This window comes from Balaenoptera acutorostrata, chromosome 9, assembly GCF_949987535.1.
Source record: "Balaenoptera acutorostrata chromosome 9, mBalAcu1.1, whole genome shotgun sequence".
In the NCBI taxonomy this organism is placed as follows: Eukaryota; Metazoa; Chordata; class Mammalia; order Artiodactyla; family Balaenopteridae; genus Balaenoptera; species Balaenoptera acutorostrata.
The window spans coordinates 89,351,606-89,376,953 of record NC_080072.1 but is presented as its reverse complement, the minus strand read 5'-3'; the positions used below and the strand labels follow the sequence as shown (position 1 = coordinate 89,376,953).

The following is a 25,348-nucleotide window of genomic DNA, read 5'->3' as shown; positions in this document are numbered from 1 at the left end:
GAACATAAATTATATTTTAAAAAGGACTTCAGATACTATGTAAGAAACAGTAGAAAAGTGACTAATTTTTTTCCAACTTCATCTGGAATGAGCTGCAGTCAATTTTCAGTCAACTGGGAATGGAGGAAGGAGTGGATGGCGGAATCATGAACAGTTCAAATTAACTCTGGTGAATAAGTGTAGCACCTGCCATGCCTTGTTTTTGTTAACAAACGATCTCTCCTTCCTCTCTGTCATTCTCCCTTCCCAAAGATCCACATCAGTGCTTAGTCTCAGCCTGAATTCTATCCCTTCCCCATCTCCTCCTTGTCAATCTGTATCCTAAGAGACCTCACCAGAAATAGAGGAAAGTAAGAGTGTCCATGGATCCTTGGAAGTAGTAGAGATGTTCTCCACCAGCTCAGTTCTATATCCAGTTTCTCTAACGAAAGCCTGCAAGCCCCAACCTCAGCATGGTGGGGCTACAAGCATAGGACAGAGGGAAGAGTAGTTATACATAGCCCCATCTCAAAGCTCATTGGCCAGCTGGGTCTCAGTAGTGAAATGGAGCTAGTTCCGGTTTCAAAAGTATTTGATGGAAAGGTGAGACAGAGCCACCCAATCAGCCTGCCCTGGAGAGGCTGCCCCAAGGCTTAATTCCTCCCCTCCCAATGAAGATCAACCTCTGCGTAACTACTAAACACAACTGGAGAAGTAAGAGACCTCAGGTGTGCTTCCTAAGGACCCTTAATCTGAATTATCTGTAACACGAGATAATCAAAAGTCCTTTAGAGCACATTTTTACATTTAACTTAAATTTTAGTCATTTATGTGGCTAAGGAGTATTTTAGCCATGTTTTTTAAGTGAAGTGATTCCAAAAGACCTAACAAAACCCTGGCCACTCTGAAGTACTGATAGAATGAAACAAAACAACAGGAGGGCCAACACAAGGGGGAAGGAATCAAAGCCCTGGGTGCAAAATTTCAGGAGACATTCACTCACAAGCTAGTGTACGTGAAGATTCAGCCATTGAGAGTGAGTGCCTCCTTCACTTTTGTACCTTGCCTTGCAAGAGCTTTTTCTTGATACCTCTGGGTCAAAAATGTATCACTTATTTTATGATACAATCATGACACAGCTGCAGATGGTAGAAAACATTGAAGTGAATGGCTATGCAGGTATAAAATTTCATGAAATTTTCTTTTCAAAAAGTTTCTTAGTTTATAGTAATTTATCTGTCAAAAAGGTTGATTCCGAAAAACGGCTGGCTCTGTGGCTGTCTTTTTAGAATCTAGAATCTAGATTAACTAGCTGAAGACCAAGTATCTTTCCAGACAATTATCTTGCCCCCCCCAAAAGAAGATATTTGACTCTATTATCAATATTTTCAGGTTGATTGACATCATTTAGAACACTATGTACCCCCTTTGTACAGCTATATATTGGTAGGTATTCTCAATTTCTACCAGCTCTTCCTTCTAACTTTATTAAACGTGTTGCTGATACTCTAAAATTGTTCTTTGGAATACAAACTCCCTCCACACCACTCTTTATTTTTCTTTTCATATATCCTCCTTTCTCTTCAATTTTTTTCCTTTCTTCTTGGTATCATGAGAAATAGCTTAAGCACCTTCTTGTTAATAAATCACTCTAGCTTCTATTTCTTTCTTTCTTTACTGGCCGTATCGCACGGCACGTGGGATCTTAGTTCCCCTACCAGGGATCTAACCCACGCCCCCTGCAGTGGAAGCGCGGAGTCTTAACCTCTGGACGGCCAGGGAAGCCCCTCATTCTAGCTTTTATTGCATCTACTTTACATTTACAGGCGAAATACTTCTGGATTCTTTTGTGTAAACCAGGCAAGATACTCTGACAAGCAAAATCATTAAAAAATACAGTGCATATTAAAATTAAATAACTGTTTCTAATAAAACAACTGGATCAACAGTCATTTTTCATTGACAATATTTATAACATTGAGTGTATATTTTAAAAGTTTAATATATAAAGTTTATATATTAAACTTTTAAATTCTAAAACACTTTAAACACTTATTTATAATGTACTATTACCATATTTTATTTTTTATTTTAAGTGACTAACCATTCTATATGAAGTAACTGTCATTGCATGAGTTTAAAAACTTTGTTTAAAAAAACAAGTTCTTTACTGTACCTTTGTAACAAGCTAACATAAGGGCACTCTCTTTAAATTCATTGGAATGCGTATTAATGCCAGCCCCATTTTCTAGCAGCCATCTGGCTACTTCCACATGTCCAGCACTTCCAGCTTCCATAAGAGGAGTATGACCATTTTCATTACGGTCCTCAATACTAGCACCGGATTCCAAGAGCACCTTTACAACATCTACATAACCTCCAGCACAAGCATATGTAAGTGCTGTATTGCCTATTTGAATGAAGAAAAACAAAGACATTAACATAAAATACCAAAATAATACAGAGGTTTATCTAGTATCAAAGACAAAACTGAAATGAGAGACTATAATCTTAATAAATTTAGCTATTACACTTATGTATATAATTCTTTTCTTCATTACATTTTATCTTACTGAAATCAACTCCCTATTCTTTCCTTTTAAAAATCAGGGTCAAACACATGTGGAAAATCAGATACACTTATCACAATTGTAGAGTTATAAAAGCACTGAGCAATTCTGAAACTAACTTCCCACATGAGGAAACAGTTACACTGATTCTAACTTTAATCAGAGAAATGTTTCCCAAGCTTTATTTTTTCTTTGGATTATAATTATTCATCATATATAGATATACCTCATACCGTTACTTTTAATCACGTACTGTTTTCACTACAACTTTACACATCAGTTAACTGGTGGCCAAAGTTAAAATAATTTCAAAAACATTCCCTCATAATGATAAAAATCTCCCATGTTACAGGGGAAAAAAAGTTAACTTCTGGGTAAAAATAAGAATTCCTAAAACCCCCTCAAACCAGAACATGCAGACCTTTAAAATGATTTAAAATATTTAATAAATTTAAAAATCTTGCCTGAAGGAAATGCACCAAATATATTTTCATATACTTCAGAGCTTTTACACAAATCCATCTATGCCCAAATTTGAAAGGAAAAAAAAACTGATTTAGGTTAACATTGTCTCTTGTGTAACACAATGTTTTCATAATACTTTCTTTTTCTATAGGCCGCAATTTATTGACACTAGGCAATGACAGACCTGCCTTCTGTTGCATATCCTTCTTATTCTCCCTACCTTCCCTTCCATTTTCCCCTGATAAATAGGAAACTTGGGTTTGAGAGGTGGAGACCATCCTCTCCACTTCCAAGAGGATGGTCCTTTTAACTGGGCCAGTGTTTAATAGAAAAGAACCAAGGCCAGTTAATAGCACTCATACACAAAACAGGAGAAATTTCATTCAAAACACATTCTATGTACTTTAAGCCTAATGCACAGATATATACAAATGTGCAGCATTGATAACTGCAAAAGCATCACTAATGATCACTTTCATGTGAATTAATTACTATCAGAGGGTGTTAATATTTCAAAACTGAAAAAGAAGTATGCATAACCTGTTGAAGACTGTGCATTGACATCAGCTTTATGAGCTAGCAGCAACTTCACAATTTGGACATGTCCTCCATTAGCAGCAGCCATTAAAGGTGGAATGTCACCTTTGATCCCCCTATCTTCCACATTGGCATGCACTGCCAACCAAACCTTATGAAAGAAAAAGTTGAAAGGATATTAGAAAATGATATTTTCATCAAAATTTTTTGAACATATATTTATGTTAACACCTACCTAGTCATATTACAGAGCCAATAAGCAAAAGAGCCAATAAACAAAAAAAATGTATCTAACAAAACTATTTCTTGAAATGAGCCTGATGGTTGATTTTATTTTATTATTTCCTTAATACACAGTCCAAATTAAGACAAAACAATCAAAAAACTGTGAGCTTGGGCTTCCCTGGTGGCGCAGTGGTTGAGAGTCTGCCTGCTAATGCAGGGGACACGGGTTCGAGCCCTGGTCTGGGAAGATCCCACATGCCACGGAGCAGCTGGGCCCGTGAGCCACAACTACTGAGCCTGCGCGTCTGGAGCCTGTGCCCCGCAACGGGAGGGGCCGCGATAGTGAGAGGCCGGCGCACCGCGATGAAGAGTGGCCCCCACTTGCCGTAACTAGAAGAAAGCCCTCGCACGAACCGAAGACCCAACACAGCCAAAAATAAATAAATAAATAAATAAAGTAGCTATAAAAAAAAAAAAAAAAAAAAAACTGTGAGCTTTATTTTGAAAATACAAACCTGTGCAAGCTCATAATATCCAGCAGAACCAGCTAAACAAAGGAGGCTCTCCCCTTCCTCAGTGTGTTCATTTACACTTCGCCCTTCAATGAGTAACTTTCGCACAGCATTTACATCTCCTTCTGAACAGGCTTCTGCCAAACTGCGGCCATTGGGGGAAGAATATTGTAATATCAGGATATAAGAATATAAAATATTGCCCAGCATAAGTGTTGATTTTTTGAAATTAATCTGGACAGTAGTGCTAAAAAGAATCATTATTTCAATATGACTCATAACAAAAAGAAAATAAAATGATTCAGTTCACTGAGTTTTTAAAATCTACATATAAAAGTCACTGAATTAAAATTATCCACATTACAAAATGTTTTCAGTCATGTAACTGAAAGATAAAGTCTAATTTACTATAAGTAGGGGAAAAATCCAAAATTTTAAAATATAAAATTGTATAGAAAAATCACATGAAGGAAATACAAGTTATAATTACACTTGTTTGTTTAGTCACTAGAAAAATTTTATAAGATTTAATGAAATGGGTAAAACTTTTACTAAATACCTATATGATAGGAGGGAGTTAAGAAAAAGACAATAATTTGTTTTTTTCCTTTTTTGGACTTAAAAAAAATTTATTCCAATCAGAAATACCAAAAGAAACACCTTAAACTCTGCTTAAGATCGTCTTCGGGAAGGATTTTTTTAACCAAGTTTCCAATTTCAGTACTATCTTCATGTCAAGTTCAGGTGTCAATGTTCCACTGGCTTTGTAAAAGAAATCTGACATTTTTCCTTCTTTAAGCTGGTGAACAATTTAAATCTTATCATTATCTTTTTCTTGAAAGTTAAAAGAATTCACCTGAAACACCGTCTGGGACTGGTGTTTTGGGGGATGGTAGCTTTTTGATAACTTTCTCAATTTCTTCCATTGTTAGGTCTGTTAGGTTCTCTCTTCTGGAGGCAACTTTGATAACTGGATTTCCGCTCTCCAGGCGTCCATTTCCCCGGTCTGTGGTAAGGGGGAGGGGAGGGTGGCGGACGGGGTCGACCAGGCCCCTTCCGTCCCGGACATTCAACGGAGCCAGGGGTCCCGGAATCCCAGACCCCGAGGGGGCAGGCGCCCCTCCGCGGTCCCAACGCCGCTCTCCCGGGCCGCAGGCAAAGCCCGGCCCCTCCCCGCCCCGCTCTCGATGCGCGCCGGGAGGCACCTTCCTTCCCGGGGCGCGCCCAAATGAACGCACTGCCTCCTCAGCCGGAAAGGCTCGTTCCGGCAGTCGGACGGCGCTCCCGGCCCAGCGAAGCCCGGCAGCGGGCGGCAGAGCTGGGAGGCAAGAGCTGGGCCCTGCGGCTGCAGGTCCCACCCGGGACGGCGCGCGCGGGAACGGCGGGGCGCACCGGGCGTGGGGGAGCGCACTGCGCGCGCGGAGGTGGGGGGGTGGTGAGTCCTCAACGGCCGCGCCAGAGGGCCGTGCAGGCGGCCTCCTCAGACCCTCCTTCGTGCTTCCACTCACTTCACGCGGAGGCCGGGGGAGCCCCGTGCTTTCCTCTCGGCCGCTTCCTGTACTCACCCACCGCCCCGGGCGCCCGGCTCCACGCCCGGTAGCGACCCGCCTGCAGGCTGGCGAGCTCGCGAGACAATCATTTTTTTAAAACTTTTATTTTTAAAGGCAGTAGTGAAAGCGTAAGTGTTATACATTAGGAAGGGGACTTTTCAGCATGGTTTGGTCATAGACACATGTGATTCAATATTATAGAGTGGTAAAAACTATGTCCTCCTATATTTAACCATGGTCCAGACAATGAGTCTTCCTAGAGAAAAAGTTGCATCCCAATGAAATTTTCTCTGTTAAAATACCTACAATTTTTCAATCCAATGGGAGAAGACAAAAAAAAAAAAAAAAGAGGAAATAATCATGGAAAAATGAACACAGGTTAAAATGAACAGGTGAAAAATTAAATAATGTTTCAGATTAAGGTTTTAGAAAACAAAAGATATCAAAGAGCAGTGCAAAGTGCCAAACCAAAAGTACAGATCAAAGGTACTAAAACTGTTTAAAGGAGACAATGCATGCAGAAAGAATATGAAAGGATTTTGACCAAAATAACTAATTGGTATAAGAAAAAAAGAGAAGAAGGAGTGTAGCACTGGTAGACAAACATAAAATTTCTATATGCTAGAATACAGGGTTTACTATAGGAAAAGTCAAAGCTACAAGTTAGATCACAGAAGGTATTAAATTTCAATCAAAAGTGATTTTCTGACACAAGGTCCCCTTATGCCACATTGTATCTTAACTAAGTTTGGTGAAAATTTACTAAGAAAAATGCATCTCAATCTTTTCATGAGGGATACTAAGTGCAGAAGAAATATGTTTTCTTATTGATTTAAAACGTCTCCATAAAAGTTCTTTTTCTTTGGCCGTGCAGCATAACTTGTGGGATCTTAGATCTCTGACCAGGGATCCAACCCGTGCCCTCAGCAGTGAAAGCCCGGAGTCCTAACCACTGGACGGCCAGGGAATTCCCATCCATAAAAGTTTTCATATTGATTTTTAAAGCCCACTATTCTTGATATGTGAAAAACTTGATAACTTAAAAATCAGTAGATTCAAGTGACTATGAAATTCTATATATAGATTTTTAAAAAGACATTAGGATGAAAGAAAAGAATAGGAAAGGGTGTCTATTATATTCTCTCCCACCCCCCAGTTTAAGATTAATGAAGAATAAACTAATTTCAAGGATACTGTTAGGATCTAAAGACCTAGGTACCATTGCTGCTTCATCTGCTACCTGTGAGACCTAAGCAAGTCTCTCAGCCATCTCTAGATGCTTATTCTGCGTAATTTTTTCATGAATTTTTCACATGACTTATTATACATATTTACTGTCTTTCTAAACTCCATGGAAATAGGCACTTTGTTTGGAGCACTGATATATATACAGCAACTAGAACTATGCTCATCACATTGTCAGGACTCAAATAACTCTTGAATAAATAAAAAGATGGTTTGGGGACCCTTCCCTTTCAGATTCTAAAAGGTTGCAGTGTATTTGGAGAAGGGAGAGGTAGTTACACAAAATAAATTTAAAGGTATATTTTATAGATATAGAAAAATCAAATATTAGGTAGCAGGTAGGGCAAAATGCTATCTTCATTGATTTATTAAACACACTTTTATTACAAACGGTCTTTGTACAAGAGATATTGCTGTTTACTACTATGAGATGTGTAAAATTAAGCCTACTACCTAGGCGCTTATTTCTTTAATGTGAGAGTAAAAGTATACAATAACAAGAATACAAGGTAGAAAGTGCATAAGATGAAGAGAGGGGAAGAAAAGAGCCATAGGAGTTCTGAAGAGGAAGCAGAAGAGGACTTCCTCCTTTAACACCAATTCCTCTTTTCCCACCTGGAAAAATTCTTGTGCTACATTACAGAACAAGTAGAGAGACTGATATAAGGGGATGCAGTCTTATAAAAATACAAACATAAGTAACCCTTTATTCAAATGTCAACTAAGTTATGGGCATATACCTCTTTAACATATCCTTAGTTGAGGAAATTCAGATGAAAAACTAAAATGCATTTTCCCATTGAAACCTAACTCATTTTTATCATATTATTTCTATAGAAAAAAATTCATTTTGAATAATGGCCAAGTTCTGGAACATTAAAAATGGTCTGAATAAGAAATTCACATAAATATTCTGAAACATTTTCCTTAAATGAAATGTATAAATAACTTTCCTGAAGAGGGGAGAGACAGAAGGAAAGGGATGTCCTTACTAAGTTTATTCATCCCTAAGGGAAATAATCTGTCAAAGTTATCAATATTCAAAGCATGACAATTTAAGTTATATCTAAGCTATTTTGGATGTGCTGTTTTGACTAGCTGGATATTTTATGAAATGGTATTTGTGCATCAAATTCTTGTCCAATACAAAGAACCATCAAAATGCAGGGGTCTTAGAAATCACCAGGTTCAATTCATTGCTACAGATGAGAAAACAGAATCACAGGATCCTCATATAGATAGCAAGTTTCTAAAGATCTAACAACCAAGAGATCAGTTATCCAATTAACAAGTTCACTATTCTTTCCACCAGAAAAAGAGGCTGTTGTTTGACTCTGCTCTAGAAAAGCTGACTTTAAATTCTATATTTAAGGGATAAAGCTGTCAACACCTGAACCCAATGTTTAATTACTAAAAGTGAGACAACTAAACATTATATGCCCCTGATGTATGCAACATAAAATACACAGTACCTCCTATGAAGTACTCTTGCCTCCCTGAAATAACTTGCAGTTTATAAAAATTATTAAGGCAAATATCAGGAAAAAGTTAAATCAGGGCTCCTCAATCTTGGCACCACTGACATTTTGAGCCAGATAATTCTTTGCTGTTGGGAGCTGTCCTATATATACACTTCAAGACGTTTAGCAGCATCCCTGGCCTCTACCCACTACATGCCAGTAGCAACCCTATCACAGGTTGTGATACTAAAAATATCTCCAGACATTGCCAAATGTCCCCCTGGAGGAAAAATCAAAAAAAACCCCTGGGGGTGGGAAACTGGGAACCACTGAATTAAACAGAAGCACACAGACTAAACTAAAATCTAGAACATGTTTTAAAAGAGAGAGAGAGACAGTAAAAGGGAAGAACTGTTCTAAATTAAAGAAATTCCAGAGACATAACCATCAAAATAATATAGACCTTATTTGAAATGTTCAAGGAAAATGAAGAAATCTGAATATGAACTGTACATTAAATAGTATAAAGGAATTACTCTGGTTAGGTAAGAAAATGCCCTTATCTTTTAGAGATGCATATTTTAGTATACAGAAATATTGTCAGGAATTTAAAACAAAGTGGTGTGGCAAATTTTTGATACTGGTGATCTGAAAAAGAGATTTATAGAGGCTTTATTTTATTAGTCTCTATACTTTTGTGCACATTAAATCCTTTTAGTTTTTAAAGATTAAAGGTGATGTTTTACTGCAGAGGTTGCTTTTGTTTAAAAAAATTATTTAACGGTAATACTATTCGATTAACAAAGTATTTTTTAACCGGTTTGCAGGGCAGAAATAGAGACACAGAAGTAGAGAACAAACGTATGGACACCAAGGGGGGAAAGTGGGGGTGGGGTGGTGGTGTGATGAACTGGGAGATTGGGATTGACATGTATACACTAATATATATAAAACAGATAACTAATAAGAACCTGCTGTATAAAAAAAAATAAAATTCAAAACAAGTATTTTTTACTTTCTACCCAAAATAAACTTAACACAAATGCTTAACAATAAAAAGCAAGGTCTTTTAACAATGGTCAGAGCTGAATGAAGTTGTTTATGCTATTAATGGTATTCCCAATCCTTGTATACTCAAAACACAAAGTCACATGGAAATGTGGAAATGTAGCGTCATTTGGACCAACTGTGAAAATTAGCATAACATTTCAAACTAACTCCTCTTCAGAACAAATGTATTATCACTGCTATATAAGACAAGAGCAGTCCATTTGGTAGTGTAATAAACTGGTATTCACTCCAAAGAATAAGGATACAGTATATTCTGATTAACTAGACATCATATATACAAACTCCATTCAATTTAACGAATACATTCACTGCCAATTACATACTATGTGCAAAGCAGCAGGACAGCCGCAGGAGAATGGTAATGCAAAATGATTTTTTTTAATAATCAATGCCTTCCACAAATATAAATATAGAAAGGCAACTCTATGTACAAACAGCTAACTATATCAAACAAGATTGGAAAATAGTACAAAATAGATACTAATACAGTGATTGTACAGAGGAAGGAAAAGACAATTCTGAATGAAAATAGTCAAAAGAATAATGCTTAAGTAAGATGGGGGTCTTTCAGTATCTTGCTGAGAAGTTCAGAATTTATATGGGCGCTTACTGAAGGGTTAAAGCATTAAAATAAATACTCAGTGTTTTAGAAAGATAGAGGCCACGTGAAAGATGGTTTTGGATAGACAGGACAACAGAGACAAAGAAACCAATTAGGAATTATCAATCATTTGATCAATATATCAAATGAAAGATTATGCAAGGTGGGGATAGGAAAAAGGGTCAGTCTTCAAGAGTAAACATACTTTAAGAAACGAGAATGCTAGCAACTACAGAATTTGGATTTCTTGACCTTTAACACTCCCCCTCCTCCCATCTCATCACTATCCACCAATTTATTACTGCTTTTGTTGTTCTGGAAACCACCCTCCACTTATCATTGAATGTCAAGCTGGTAATCTGAATTTCAAGATGATAATAATATTAAAAGGCTGTATACAGAAAGGTAAATATTAAAAAAGAGATTAATTTGAATCTATGATAATTTTATAACACTGATTGAATAAATTCTTAATAGCTTACACTACGTCTCTCAAACAAGCCCAGAAAAATATGGTATGTGTTCTTCCTAGCTCTTTGAATACAAACACATATTTATTATTATAAGAAATAGTCATCATCATAGTCATCATAATTATTTTCTTCTGTACATCATAATTATTTTCTTCTGTACGTGGTCCTAAAATCTAATACAAATTTCTTTGCTCTGTATTTTTTATAGTCTTTTTGGGGGGGGGGCGTGGGGGGGTATAGTTGTTTTACAATGTTGTATTAGTTTCTACTGCACAGCAAAGTGAAGTAGAGTTCCCTGTGTTATACAGCAGGTTCTCATTAGTTATCTATTTTATACATATTAGTGTATATATGTGAATCCCAGTCTCCCAATGCAGCCCACTCTATATAGTCTTAAATAGGGTAAAATTCAGCTAAAATACTGCAACTCTTAATAAAGAGTAAATTATCCCAAAATTAATACATTTGGGGTATAATTTTTCTGTACTAGTGGAGTCCCTGAATACTGATATATGTATACATTAAAATAAAATAAGAAAATCAAATAAAAGCCCACTTAAAGTCCTTGTAAAAAGAGTATCAATTAATAGTCTGACATTATGGTATTGGTATCCTGAGATTAAAGCAAATAAAACTAAAGCGAACCTGACTAAAATAAATTTAGCTTTCAAAAATCTATTCACTGGGCTTCCCTGGTGGCGCAGTGGTTGAGAATCTGCCTGCCAACGCAGAGGACAAGCGTTCGAGCCCTGGTCTGGGAAGATCCCACATGCCCCGGAGCAACTAGGCCCGTGAGCCACAATTACTGAGCCGGCGCGTCTGGGGCCTGTGCTCCGCAACGAAAGGCCGCGATAGTGAGAGGCCCGCGCACCGCGATGAAGAGTGGCCCCCGCTTGCCGCAACTAGAGAAAGCCCTAGCACAGAAACGAAGACCCAACACAGCCAAAACTAAATAAATAAATAAATAATAAAAATAAAAGGAATTCCTTTTAAAAAAAAATTAAAATAAATATCCTTTAAAAAAAAGTCTATTCATTAAGAAAACACTGATTTATACCTATATTCTTTCATTCATACTCATCTATCCATCTAATAAATTTTAGTTAAGATCTAGGAATGTGCTAAGCATCAGTGATATACTGGAAAACACAGCAGTGTTCTCACAGAGCTAATACAAGACATGACGTCTTTTCTTATGCTTCAAAGTACTTACCTGCCTGCTGCAACAACTCAGTATTAAATTATCAATACAACATGAAATTTTTGACATTAATTATAAACTTTATAAAGGGAACAAATTATTAATGTTTAAAATAAGTAAAAATTGTATGGAATTCTCAAATCTAGAGTTTTTAAGTAGATTTTTTGCTAACAGAATTATAGATTATTTCAAGGGTTTCCTTAAGTTCAATATCAATAATACAATGCAATTTAATTATAAATTTAGCCTACTTCTGCTATTTATCATTATTCATCAATTATCATAAAAAGAGCCTCAAAATAAAACAATTTCCTGTAAGATGGCATTAAAATGCACATGCAGATATACACACACATACAGATTACACACCTACTCACAGAGTCATGACCTGGTAAAATGTGAGAATTCCAAGGATATAGAGTCTAGAAAGATTCCAGGGGGGCGCTGTTAATAAGAGAATTAAAAATCAGATTGCTATTAGACTTTTCAAATACAAAACTTGATGCTAGAATACAATTTGCAATGAAAAGAAACGAAGCACAATTATTTCTAAAACGTCTAAACTGTAGAACAAGGTAATTTTTTAGAGATGTAAGCACTCTGAAAATTTAAAAACCACAAACATGTCTCAATTTAGAGAATGTATGCCTTAACAACAAAAATGAATCCAAGAAAAGGACAGCCTTGGAATCATAAGACTAAGGAGTTAGAAAAGAAATTAGTAGAATATAATCTTTCATTAACATTTCAGGTAGTTGTTAATAAATAATTCCTTAAAGTTAAAAAAGTAAAAGCATATTAAAACAAATATATTACTAAAATTTCAAATTATTTAAAAAATAGTAAAGTCAAGTTTGAATGAAATAATGTCAAAAGCCTACGTTAAGGGAAAGGGAGCAACTAGTTACAAACAGTGTTTAATTCAGTCCAATGCCTGCTGAAGAACAGGAAGAAAACATATTTTTCAAACTGGGAGGGAAATAGAATTTTAAAAACTCCAATTCAGTTAAAGACAAGGGGGTGGGGTGTGGGATAATAAGAAAATACATCTTCGCCATAATCTTCAATGTTACGAAAAAGAACAAAGACCAAAAGACCAAGTTAATATAAAAGTGAAAGGGGGGCTTCCCTGGTGGCGCAGTGGTTGAGAATCTGCCTGCTAATGCAGGGAACACGGGTTCGAGCCCTGGTCTGGGAAGATCCCACATGCCGCGGAGCAACTGGGCCCGTGAGCCACAACTACTGAGCCTGCGCATCTGGAGCCTGTGCCCTGCAACGGGAGGGGCCGCGATAGTGAAAGGCCCGCGCACAGCGATGAGGAGTGGCCCCCGCTTGCCACAACTAGAGAAAGCCCTCGCACAGAAACGAAGACCCAACACAGCCATAAATAAATAAATAAATTAAATAAATAAAGTAGCTATTAATTTTAAAAAAATGAATGGGAAAATTCCTCTTATTTTAAAACTGACAGGTAGATTAGGATTTTTTAAAAAACTACACTTCAGAAATAGAATTAAGGAACTACACTTATATTTCATAGTAAAATAGACCTGATCATATCTTAAGCAAAGGAAAGTCTCAACAGATTTTTTTTAATTAATACATTTTTTAAATTAATTACATTCTTGGTCCATTAAGCTAAAAGAAACTAAAAATTATCAATAAAAGAATAACACTGTACTTGAAAATTTAAAAAGAAAAGAAAACAAGCCTACTCATGAACTCTCAGAATATGGAGGAAAAGAAAATTAAAATTCTGAGCATATTATTTCCAATGGAATTTGGTCGTAGCAATCCTTAAAGAAAAATTTAGAGCATAAATGTATTCAGAAGAGCACAAGAAAGGTTTAAAATACATAAAAGCTTCAAAAAGAAAATGCAAATCAAAATATATCAATATAACTTATAGTGATAAATATAGAAATGAAGAAATTCAGAGAGATACAAAAGTAATTAATACAACCAAAAATTCCTTCTTGGGTAAGTCTAACAAGAAAGAAACAAGCCTTTGACAAGTCTGATTACAGAAAATCAGAGAAAGAAAAAAATATAAGGAGAAAACTGAGCACAACTATACATCAATAAATGTGAAAGTCTCAACAAAATGGATGGTTTTCTAAGAAAAGAAATCATCAAAATTACCTCAAGGAAAGGTAGAAATGGGATAGAATATATCCATAGAAGAAATCTTAAGGGTAGTCCTTTCAGAAGGAACAGAACATTACTATCTTATTTACGAAGTCCAGAAATCAGATGGTGAAACTCCCTAGCTTATAAGCATAAATAACCCTATTAGCAAACCTAAACAGAAAAAAAACCTAAATAAAACAAAAACTTAAATAAAACACCACTAGAAAATTCAGCAGTTGTGTAAAAAGTAGAGCACACACACATATAGGAAAGGGGATCAAGAAGACATTAAGAAATCCAATTAATGTGTGATCTTCCCCTACCTGGAATGTTTTTCCCAATGCTTCCATCATTCTTCAGGTCTTAGTTTATATTTTACCTTCTCAGATGATAATACCAAAGGAGGTACTCTCCTCATCTCTCTACCATACCATTCTCTTTATTTCCTCCACAGTACTACCACAGTCTAAAATTATCTTGTCCTTGGGTACTTGCTTATTATCTCTCTTCTCCATATAAAAAAGAGAGGAACCATTCAGACTTAGCACTATCACCAGTTTGTGGCAAAATTCCTGGCACAATGCAATATCCGATATTGCAAGTATCCAAATACTCGCTGAATAAATACTAAAAATGAGAAACACCATTACCAATATTAGGTCAATGTATTCATGTAATTCACTACATTAAAATGTTAGAGGTGAAAAGAATATGTATCATCTCAACAAAAACACATGATAAAACACAGTATCTATTACCATGGAAATACCTGGTAAGCCAAGAAGGACACTTTTGTTCTTGACAATGTATCAGATATCTAAGGCATATATCAAGTAGGAGTTTAAAAATTAGAAGCATTCCATGTAAATCAGAAAAGATGCCCAAATCAGAACTAGAAGGGAACAGATCTGGAAACCTAATCAATGCAACAAGACCAGAAAACAAAATAAAACAAACAAAACAACAAAATAGAGAAGCAAATACTGAAAAAAGGAAACAACAAAATGCCATCATTTGCAGAAAACATAATAATCCTTCTAGAAATTTCTAAAGACTCAATTGAAAATTAAGTAAATGGTAAGATCAACATACAAAAATCAATAGATTTCCTATACAGTAGCAATAACCAATTGAAAAATAAAGTGCAAAATGGAAGAAAAGATGTAATTCACAATAACAACAAAAACTACAAAATAGCCCCGGCATCTGGTTCCCATTCCCCCCACCCACCCCTTCCCCCCGCGCCCCCCCTTCCTACTCCTTAAAAATTCAGAAGAGCCTCGACCGAGGAGGAAAGCCCGCCCAGCACAGGTCGGAACGGGCGCCCGGACTCCCGGCTGCAGCCCCCGCCCCGCAACCCAGATGGAAGCGTTCGCTGCGCCCCCGCCTCCTGCCAAGAATCCGGCTCAGTCTACACCTCGGTCTTCCGGGCTCCCCCAAACCAGAAATCCACTCACTCAGACAAGGCTTTGATCTTCCAACTTTGCCAGGGAGCAGAGAAGCCTCACGACCCGTCGCCTCCGCGCCCCCCGCCTCCTGGAGCCGCAAACCCTACAAAACCGGATCAGAAACCGTCTCACGCTACCACTGCCTGTGCCAGGAATCCCAGACTCGGCTGACCTCAAGCCTCTTTTTCCCAAAAGCAAAAAGTCTTATCTAACCAGTAAACCAGCCGCTTTCCCCAGCAAGGGGAGGATCAAACTCGGGAGAGGGCAGGGGCGGGCCGGCGGGGCGGGGGGCGCGACCCCGAACCGGGGGCGGGAACCCTGGGCCCCGGGTGGGCGCGCGTGGCCCCCGTGCGGGGCCTCAGGCCGCCGGTAGCGCCGCGTTCCCCGGGCGGAGGGGAGGTGGGGCGGCCCCGTTACCTGGAAGACCAAGGCGGCCCGAGGCCCGGCTCTCATCTCCGCCGAGCCCCCCCGGCCCGCCCCCCGGCCCCAATCCACCCCGACGCGTCCAGAGCCCCGGTGGGCGCTCGCAGCCCCCGAGCCCTGGTCGGAGGCGCCCGCAGGAGAAGCGCGGAAAGCGGCAGCCGGTCCAGCAATGGCGACGCGCGGAGGCTCGGCCTCTCCGCATGAGGGGCCGGGGCGGCCGGGGGCGCGGGGCCGGGCGGCAGGAGAGACGCGGAGGACGCGGGTGCCCCGGGCTCGGGCCGCTCGGGCGCGCAGACTGAACCTCGGCCGGCGCTCAGGGACCCTCTGCGCGGACCTGGGCCGGGACGGGAGGACTGGAGGAGAGGAGAGAGAGGCGGAAGGGGGCGGGGGGAGAGGAGGGGGCGGGGGCGCCGCCACCCTTTTATCCCACCTCTCAAAGGCACTCCGGCGCACACTCGCACCCAGACTCCCATCCAGCACCGCTCCGGTGCGGCGCCCCCGGGGGAGGGGGATCTGCTCCCGCTCCGCCCCCGCCGCGACCGCCACTCGCACAAGTCTCTCCGCCGGGCCCCCGCCACCCCGGCCGAGACCCCCGGAGCGCCGGGCGCCGCGCCTGCCGCCCCTCTCTGCGCCCGCCCGGAGCGCGCCCCGAAATAGCCGGCCTGCCCACTTCAAAGGGCCGCCCAGCACATCGAAGCGCGCGGTCCGCCTGCCACCTCTGCCTCGCACTCACCAGGGGTCCGCGCGCTCCGCGCCCAGACCTCGCGGGCGCCCCGGGCAGGGCCTCGGCCCCGGTCCCCGGATCGGCTCGCCGCCACGGCCCCGGGCCCCCCCCGGGCCGGTCCCGGCGTCGGGGAACATGGGGGAGTCGCACGGCCGGGGAGGGAGTGCGGGGAACCCGGCGGCGAGGGAGGGGGCAGAGGCGCGCCCCGCCGCCCCTCTTTCTGCGGAAGATCCGAGTGGGCCTCGCCCCCGCCGCGGCCGCCCTCGGCCCCTCCGGCCCACGCCCGGCCCGGCTTTCGACACGGGCCCCGCTTCCAGCAGCCACTCCGGGCACCCAACGTCCTCCGGGCGCTTCCAACAAAAACTGCGCCGTGGATTTCACTGTGCACTTCAAAGGCGCGAGCCGGCGCACGGTCCTGAAAAGGAGGTACGCGCCCGCCGCGCTCCGGGCCGCCCCTGGGGCCCCCGCCGCCCCTCTCCGGGGCCGTCCAGCTAGCGGCCGCCCTCCCGGCCGCCTCTCGGCCGGGCCGGACCCCCTCCCGCGCCCTGCGCCCGCGACGCGGCTGGGCGCGACCTTGCCCCCGGCCCGGGGGGGCCCGGCTCGGAAGCGGCTCAGCCGGGGCCGCGCCTCCACCCCCACCTTTTACAGCACAGCTTTCGCCGGGGCAGACGGGCGCCTCGGACGCCCGGAGGGGTTACTTTTACTTCCCGGCGCTCCTGTCGTTACCGAGTTGCCAAGACCTTATCAAAGCGCAGCCGGCTCCAACCGACTCCCCCCGGGCCGGGCCCGGGCCGCCAGTAATCCCGCCGCGCCAATCACTGCCGCGCTCGGCCGGCCCGCGCCTCCCGCCTTAAAGGGACCGCGCCCCGCGCCCGCCCCGGCCCGGCCCAGCCCGCCCCCGCCCCCCGCCAGGCCCCCGAGGCCACCCGGGCGCTCCCGGCAAAGAAAAAAAAACAAACTAAAAAATACTCAGGAGTAAACCTAACAAGAAAAATGTAAGACCTACATGAAAAAAAACGATAAAACTTTACTAAAGGACATAAAAGAACACCTGAAGAAATGGAGAGGCATACCATGCTCCTGGATGGGAAGATTCAATAGTGTAAAGATGTCAATTCTCCCCAAATTAATCTGTAAATTCAATGCACTTCCAATCAAAATCCCAAAGGGATTTTTAATGGAACTTGACATGTTGATTCTAAAGTTCATCTGGAAGAGAAAATACACAGAAATTGCCAAAATTTTTTGGAAAAAGACAATGGGGAGGGGTGCCCCACCAGATGTCAAACATAAAATGACAATCATCAAAACAATGGAGTATTAAATCCAGAACAAATATATTTTGGACTTTTAAAATATGATAGAGATTGTATATCAAGTCAGTGGGAAAAAAAGACATATCGTTCAAAAAATTATTTTGGGAGAAGGGTTACAAAACTGAAAAAATTAGGTCCCAACCACAGAATATACATTCTAAAAATTCCAGATGAATTAAAATCTACTAGAAACATAAATAAAACTAAGAAGTAGTAGAAGAAAATATAAGAGACTAAATTACTATAAGAAGGCTTTTCTGGAAAGACACAAAACCTAGAAGCTAGGAAGGAAAAGACTGATAGATTTTGACAGTATAAAAATGAAAAATCCAAAGATTCCATAAAGTAAGACAATTGACAAGTTAGGAGAAAATGTTATAAAATATGATGAGTATATTATAAACAGAATTATAAAGAAATCCTAAAATTTCAGTAAGAAAAAGGCAAATCCCGCAATGGGCAAAATGATATGAGTAGGCAATTTATACAAGACATAACAAATGACCAATAGATATGCTCAACTTCACTGGGAATCAGGTAAATACAAATTAAAATGTGGTATTACTTTTTATCCATTGACAGATAATGCCTATTTTGGAGATTTGGCAGAATCTATAATCGACATTTTAAAATGCAGTTTTCCTTCTAAGAATTTAGTGTACAGAAATACTTGTACATGTAAGCAAAAAAATATGTACAAGGATGTTCATTAAAGTATCGATTATAACAAAAAAATCTAAGTAATCCATATGCCCATCAACAGAATAAGTTAAATAAATTATACTATGAAATAATAAATAACCATCTAAAGAATAAAGTAGGTCTACATATAAAAGCCTACACCACGACTATCTAAGGTACGTATCCTGCTCATTCTGTCCCTTCACTTTTCATCTCTTTACACTTCATTATTTATCTTTATGAAACTTAACAATATAGTGACATTTTCCCCCCAACTTGTTTATTACCTTCTTCTTACTTGAATAAAATTCACTTAGGCAAGGACCATATTTTGTTCCTTGCTCTGTCCTTTGCAACTAGAACAGAGCCGTAAGCATAAAAATATTTCCTGAATAAATACATGAATACTGATGTAGAAAGATATCAACATTACATCAGGTGAAAAATGCCTCAGTAAAGCAGGCGTGGTATGTGTCTGCTTAAGTTGATTTTCAAAACAAAATGTATGTGTACAAGAACACAAGCAAAAAATTTCAAGATATATAAACCCAAGCGATTAACAGTGTAATCAAAGAGTGAAATCAATGAGAGAATTTTACATTTTTACTTGTCTGTACCCTTCTATATTGCTTACCTTTAAAAACAACAACAACAAAAAAGACCACGTAGTTTCCTATTGTGTAATCTTTGCAAATAATTTTTTAAAAAACCTTTAGATCTTCAAAGAAAAATATCAAGAATAACTTACTTATTTCCATATTTCTAACAAAAATTCCAAAAGAACTACCATAATAATTTGTATTATTTTGAGGTATATAGGATTAACTTGCTGGTATATGTAATTCAGTCTGAAATGCACATGCAACCCAATAATTTTTAAATGAATGCAAAAAGTCTTGGCATCAAAATCAGTCATTGTAAGATTCAGTTAAAGCAACTGCTTGGTTTCCCAAGAGAAGAAAAATCAGGAGAATATTATATTCCTTCCCTTCATTCTTTTTCCTTCTGTATCCAATTAAATTTTTTTGAGAGTCAGGTTTATTGAAGTATAACTTCGAATATATTCACCCATTTTTAGTTGTAGAAATCTGTGAATTTTGACAACTATATAGTTACGTAATTGCCACCATAAACAAGATAGACAATATTTCTTATATTCAAAAATTTCTCTTGTTCCTTTATAGGCAATCTCTTACCACTACCCTCTGCCCCTAGCAATCATGTTTTCTGTTACTTTCATTTTCTCTTTCACAAAGTGAAATGGAATCATCCAGAGTTTTGAATGCAGCTTCTTTCACAAATGCACAATGCCTTTAAGATTCATCCACCCTGCAGCATGCGTTAGCAGTTCATTCCTTTTTTTGTTTGTTTGTTTTTTTTTCCACACACACACACTGTATTTTTTTTTCCACACACACACACTGTATTTTATTTTTACAAGAGATAAATAGACTGACACCAAGCATTGTACATGGATGACCACAACAAAAGCAACAATGATTGCAATTACCAAACATGAAACACACTTATACTATGTCATAATATTAACATTCAGTCCAGTAATCCTCCACTGTAACAGCTCCTTTACTTTGCAGTGAAAATTGATTTGTATATTCTTTGCCTCTGAGTCCTTGTGGGATTTTTTTTTTTAATTCAGACAGAAAGTCACAAAAATTATACTCATCCTCATCAGTTCACTCAGTCCCATGTAATTAATTTTTTTTTTCATCTTGATGTTTTGTTAGCACTTTTATGAGTTCATCAGTTTTTCATTAGAGTTCTGAAAATGCTTATTCATTCAGTTCAGCAGTACAGTCAGTTACCAGAAACCTGTACTTGTCAGAGTCTTTTCCATGAATTTCTTGAAGATGAAACCCTTTTATAGGAACATATTTGCAAAATCATCAGAGTACACCCAGAACTGTCTGTAAATGACAAAAGACTTAAAAATGACCATGGATAAAGATTTGATGAAAGTTCATAATAATGCAGTTCACAAGAAAATTAGTTATTTCTGAGATATACATTTTAAAGTAATAACTAGGATTATTACTTATAACATTATACCAGAACATATAAGATTTTTAGAAGTTTCCTGTAATGTCTGAAACATTTATATTAACATATTTCCATACATATTTCCATACAAATACAAATATAAGATTTTTAGAAATTTCATGTAATTTCTGAAACATTTATATTAACATATTTCCATACATATTTCCATACAAATACAAATATAAGATTTTTAGAAATTTCATGTAATGTCTGAAACATTTATATTAACATATTTCCATACAAATAACCCAATGAAAGTTTAGTATTAGTTGTTTTCTTTGTTTTTTTATACTGCAGGTTCTTATTAGGCATCAGTTTTATACACATCAGTGTATACATGTCAATCCCAATCACCCAATTCAGCACACCACCATCCCCACCTCACCGCAGTTTTCCCCCCTTGGTGTCCATATGTCCATTCTCTACATCTGTGTCTCAACTTCTGCCCTGCAAACTGGCTCATCTGTACCATTTTTCTAGGTTCCACATACATGCATTAATATACGATATTTGTTTTTCTCTTTCTGACTTACTTCACTCTGTATGACAGTCTCTAGATCCATCCACGTCTCAACAAATGACTCAATTTCGTTCCTTTTTATGGCTGAGTAATATTCCATTGTATATATGTACCACCACTTCTTTATCCATTCGTCTGTTGATGGGCATTTAGGTTGCTTCCATGACCTGGCTATTGTAAATAGTGCTGCAATGAACATTCGGGTGCACGTGTCTTTTTGAATTACGGTTTTCTCTGGGTATATGCCCAGTAGTGGGATTGCTGGGTCATATGGTAATTCTATTTTTAGTTTTTTAAGGAACCTCCATATTGTTCTCCATAGTGGCTGTATCAATTTACATTCCCACCAACAGTGCAAGAGGGTTCCCTTTTCTCCACACCCTCTCCAGCATTTGTTGTTTGTAGATTTTCTGATGATGCCCATTCTAACAGGAGTGAGGTGATACCTCATTGTAGTTTTGATTTGCATTTCTCTAATAATTAGTGATGTTGAGCATCTTTTCATGTGCTTCGTGGCCGTCTGTATGTCTTCTTTGGAGAAATGTCTATTTAGGTCTTCTGCCCATTTTTGGATTGGGGTGTTTGTTTCTTTGATATTGAGCTGAATGAGCTGTTTATATATTTTGGAGATTAATCCTTTGTCCGTTGATTCATTTGCAAATATTTTCTCCCATTCTGAGGGTTGTCTTTTCGTCTTGTTTATGGTTTCCTTTGCTGTGCAAAAGCTTTGAAGTTTCATTAGGTCCCACTTGTTTATTTTTGTTTTTATTTCCATTACTCTAGGAGGTGGATCAAAAAAGATCTTGCTGTGATTTATGTCAAAGAGTGTTCTTCCTACGTTTTCCTCTAAGAGTTTTATAGTGTCCAGTCTTATATTTAGGTCTCTAATCCATTTTGAGTTTATTTTTGTGTATGGTGTTAGGGAGTATTCTAATTTCATTCTTTTACATGTAGCTGTCCAGTTTTCCCAGCACCACTTATTGAAGAGACTGTCTTTTCTCCATTGTATATCTTTGCCTCCTTTGTCATAGATTAGTTGACCATAGGTGTGTGGGTTTATCTCTGGGCTTTCTATCCTGTTCCATTGATCTATATTTCTGTTTTTGTGCCAGTACCATATTGTCTTGATTACTGTAGCTTTGTAGTATAGTCTGAAGTCAGGGAGTCTGATTCCTCCAGCTCCATTTTTTTGCCTCAAGACTGCTTTGGCTATTCGGGGTCTTTTGTGTCTCCATACAAATTTTAAGATGATTTGTTCTAGCTCCGTAAAAAATGCCATTGGTAATTTGATAGGGATTGCATTGATTCTGTAGATTGCTTTGGGTAGTATACTCATTGTCACAATGTGGATTCTTCCAATCCAAGAACATGGTATATCTCCCCATCTGTTGGTATCATCTTTAATTTCTTTCATCAGTGTCTTATAGTTTTCTGCATACAGGTCTTTTGTCTCCCTAGGTAGGTTTATTCCTAGGTATTTTATTCTTTTTGTTGCAATGGTAAATGGGAGTGTTTCTATAATTTCTCTTTCAGATTTTTCATCATTAGTGTATAGGAATGCAAGAGATTTCTGTGCATTAATTTTGTATCCTGCAACTTTACCATATTCATTAATTAGCTCTAGCAGTTTTCTGGTGGCAGTTTTAGGATTCTCTATGTATAGTATCATGTCATCCGCAAACAGTGACAGTTTTACGTCTTCTTTTCCAATTTGTATTCCTTTTATTTCTTTTTCTTCTCTGATTGCCGTGGCTAGGACTTCCAGAACTATGTTGAATAATAGTGGTGAGAGTGGACATCCTTGTCTCGTTCCTGATCTTAGAGGAAATGCTTTCAGTTTTTCACCATTGAGGACGATGTTTGCTGTGGGTTTATGTTGAGGTAGGTTCCCTCTATGCCCACTTTCTGGAGAGTTTTTATCATAAATGGGTGTTGAATTTTGTCAAAAGCTTTTTCTGCATCTATTGAGATGATCATATGGTTTTTATTCTTCAATTTGTTAATATGGTGTATCACATTAATTGATTTGCGTATATTGAAGAATCCTTGCATCCCTGGGATAAATCCCACTTGATCATGGTGTATGATCCTTTTAATGTGTTGTTGGATTCTGTTTGCTAGTATTTGGTTGAGGATTTTTGCATCTATATTCATCAGTGATATTGGTCTGTAATTTTCTTTTTTTGTAGTGTCTTTGTCTGGTTTTGGTATCAGGGTGATGGTGGCCTCATAGAATGAGTTTGGGAGTGTTCCTTCTTCTGCAATTTTTTGGAAGAGTTTGAGAAGGATAGGTGTTAGCTCTTCTCTAAATGTTTGATAGAATTCACCTGTGAAGCCATCTGGTCCTAGACTTTTGTTTGTTGGAAGATTTTTAATCACAGTTTCAATTTCATTACTTGTGATTGGTCTGTTCATATTTTCTGTTTCTTCCTGATTCAGTCTTGGAAGGTTATACCTTTCTAAGAATTTGTCCATTTCTTCCAGGTTGTCCATTTTATTGGCATAAAGTTGCTTGTAGTAATCTCTTAGGATGTTTTGTATTTCTGTGGTGTCTGTTCTAACTTCTCCTTTTTCATTTCTGATTTTATTGATTTGAGTCCTCTTTTTCTTGATGAGTCTGGCTAATGGCTTATCAATTTTGTTTATCTTCTCAAAGAACCAACTTTTAGTTTTATTGATCTTTGCTATTGTTTTCTTTGTTTCTATTTCATTTATTTCTGCTCTGATCTTTATGATTTCTTTCCTTCTGCTAACTTTGGGTTTTGTTTGTTCTTCTTTCTCTAGTTTCTTTAGGTGTAAGGTTAGATTGTTTACTTGAGATTTTTCTTGTTTCTTTAGGTAGGCTTGTATAGCTATAAACTTCCCTCTTAGAACCGCTTTTGCTGCATCCCATAGGTTTTGGGTCATCGTGTTTTCATTGTCATTTGTCTCTAGGTATTTTTTTATTTCCTGTTTGATTTCTTCAGTGATCTCTTGGTTATTTAGTAACGTATTGTTTAGCCTCCATGTGTTTGTCTTTTTTACGATTTTTTCCCTGTAATTCATTTCTAATCTCATAGCGTTGTGGTCAGAAAAGACGCTTGATATGATTGCAATTTTCTTAAATTTACTGAGGCTTGATTTGTGACCCAAGATGTGATCTATCCTGGAGAATGTTCCGTGCGCACTTGAGAAGAACGTGTAATCTGCCGTTTTTGGATGGAATGTCCTATATATCAATTAAATCTATCTGGTCTATTGTGTCATTTAAAGCTTCTGTTTCCTTATTTATTTTCATTTTGGATGATCTGTCCATTGGTGTAAGTGAGGTGTTCAAGTCCCCCACTATTATTGTGTTACTGTCGATTTCCTCTTTTATAGCTGTTAGCAGTTGCCTTATGTATTGAGGTGCTCCTATGTTGGGTGCATATATATTGATAATTGTTATATCTTCTTCTGGGATTGATCCATGGATCATTATGTAGTGTCCTTCCTTGTCTCTTGTAACATTCTTTATTTTAAAGTCTATTTTATCTGATATGAGTATAGCTACTCCAGCTTTCTTTTGATTTCCATTTGCATGGAATATCTTTTTCCATCCCCTCACTTTCAGTCTGTATGTGTCCCTAGGTCTGAAGTGGGTCTCTTGTAGACAGCATATATATGGGTCTTGTTTTTGTATCCATTCAGCCAGTCTATGTCTTTTGGTTGGGGCATTTAATCCATTCACGTTTAAGGTAATTATCGATATGTATGTTCCTATGACCATTTTCTTAATTGTTTTGGGTTTGTTTTTGTAGGTCCTTTTCTTCCCTTGTGTTTCCCACTTAGAGAAGTTCCTTTAGCATTTGTTGTAGAGCTGGTTTGGTGGTGCTGAATTCTCTTAGCTTTTGCTTGTCTGTAAAGCTTTTGATTTCTCCATCTAATCTAAATGAGATCCTTGCTGGGTAGAGTAATCTTGGTTGTAGGTTCTTCCCTTTCATCACTTTAAGTATATCATGCCACTCCCTTCTGGCTTGCAGAGTTTCTGCTGAGAAATCAGCTGTTAACCTTATGGGAGTTCCCTTGTATGTTATTTGTCGTTTTTCCCTTGCTGCTTTCAGTAATTTTTCTTTGTCTTTAATTTTTGCCACTTTGATTACTATGTGTCTCAGCGTGTTTCTCCTTGGGTTTATTCTGT

At 38.9% G+C, this 25,348-nt stretch overlaps 1 protein-coding gene across 1 annotated transcript in view; it reads right to left on the bottom strand.

Annotated features, from left to right (window-relative positions):
* The window catches only part of LOC130708908 (ankyrin repeat domain-containing protein 17-like), a 42,626-nt gene extending 37,341 nt beyond the window's left edge, over positions 1–5,285 (bottom strand). The window contains 4 exon segments of the mRNA XM_057553306.1: positions 2,156–2,389; positions 3,555–3,702; positions 4,292–4,433; positions 5,251–5,285. Of these exon segments, the coding sequence (XP_057409289.1) occupies positions 2,156–2,389; positions 3,555–3,702; positions 4,292–4,433; positions 5,251–5,285 (559 nt within the window).
* Between the last annotated feature and the right edge of the window lie 20,063 nt (positions 5,286–25,348).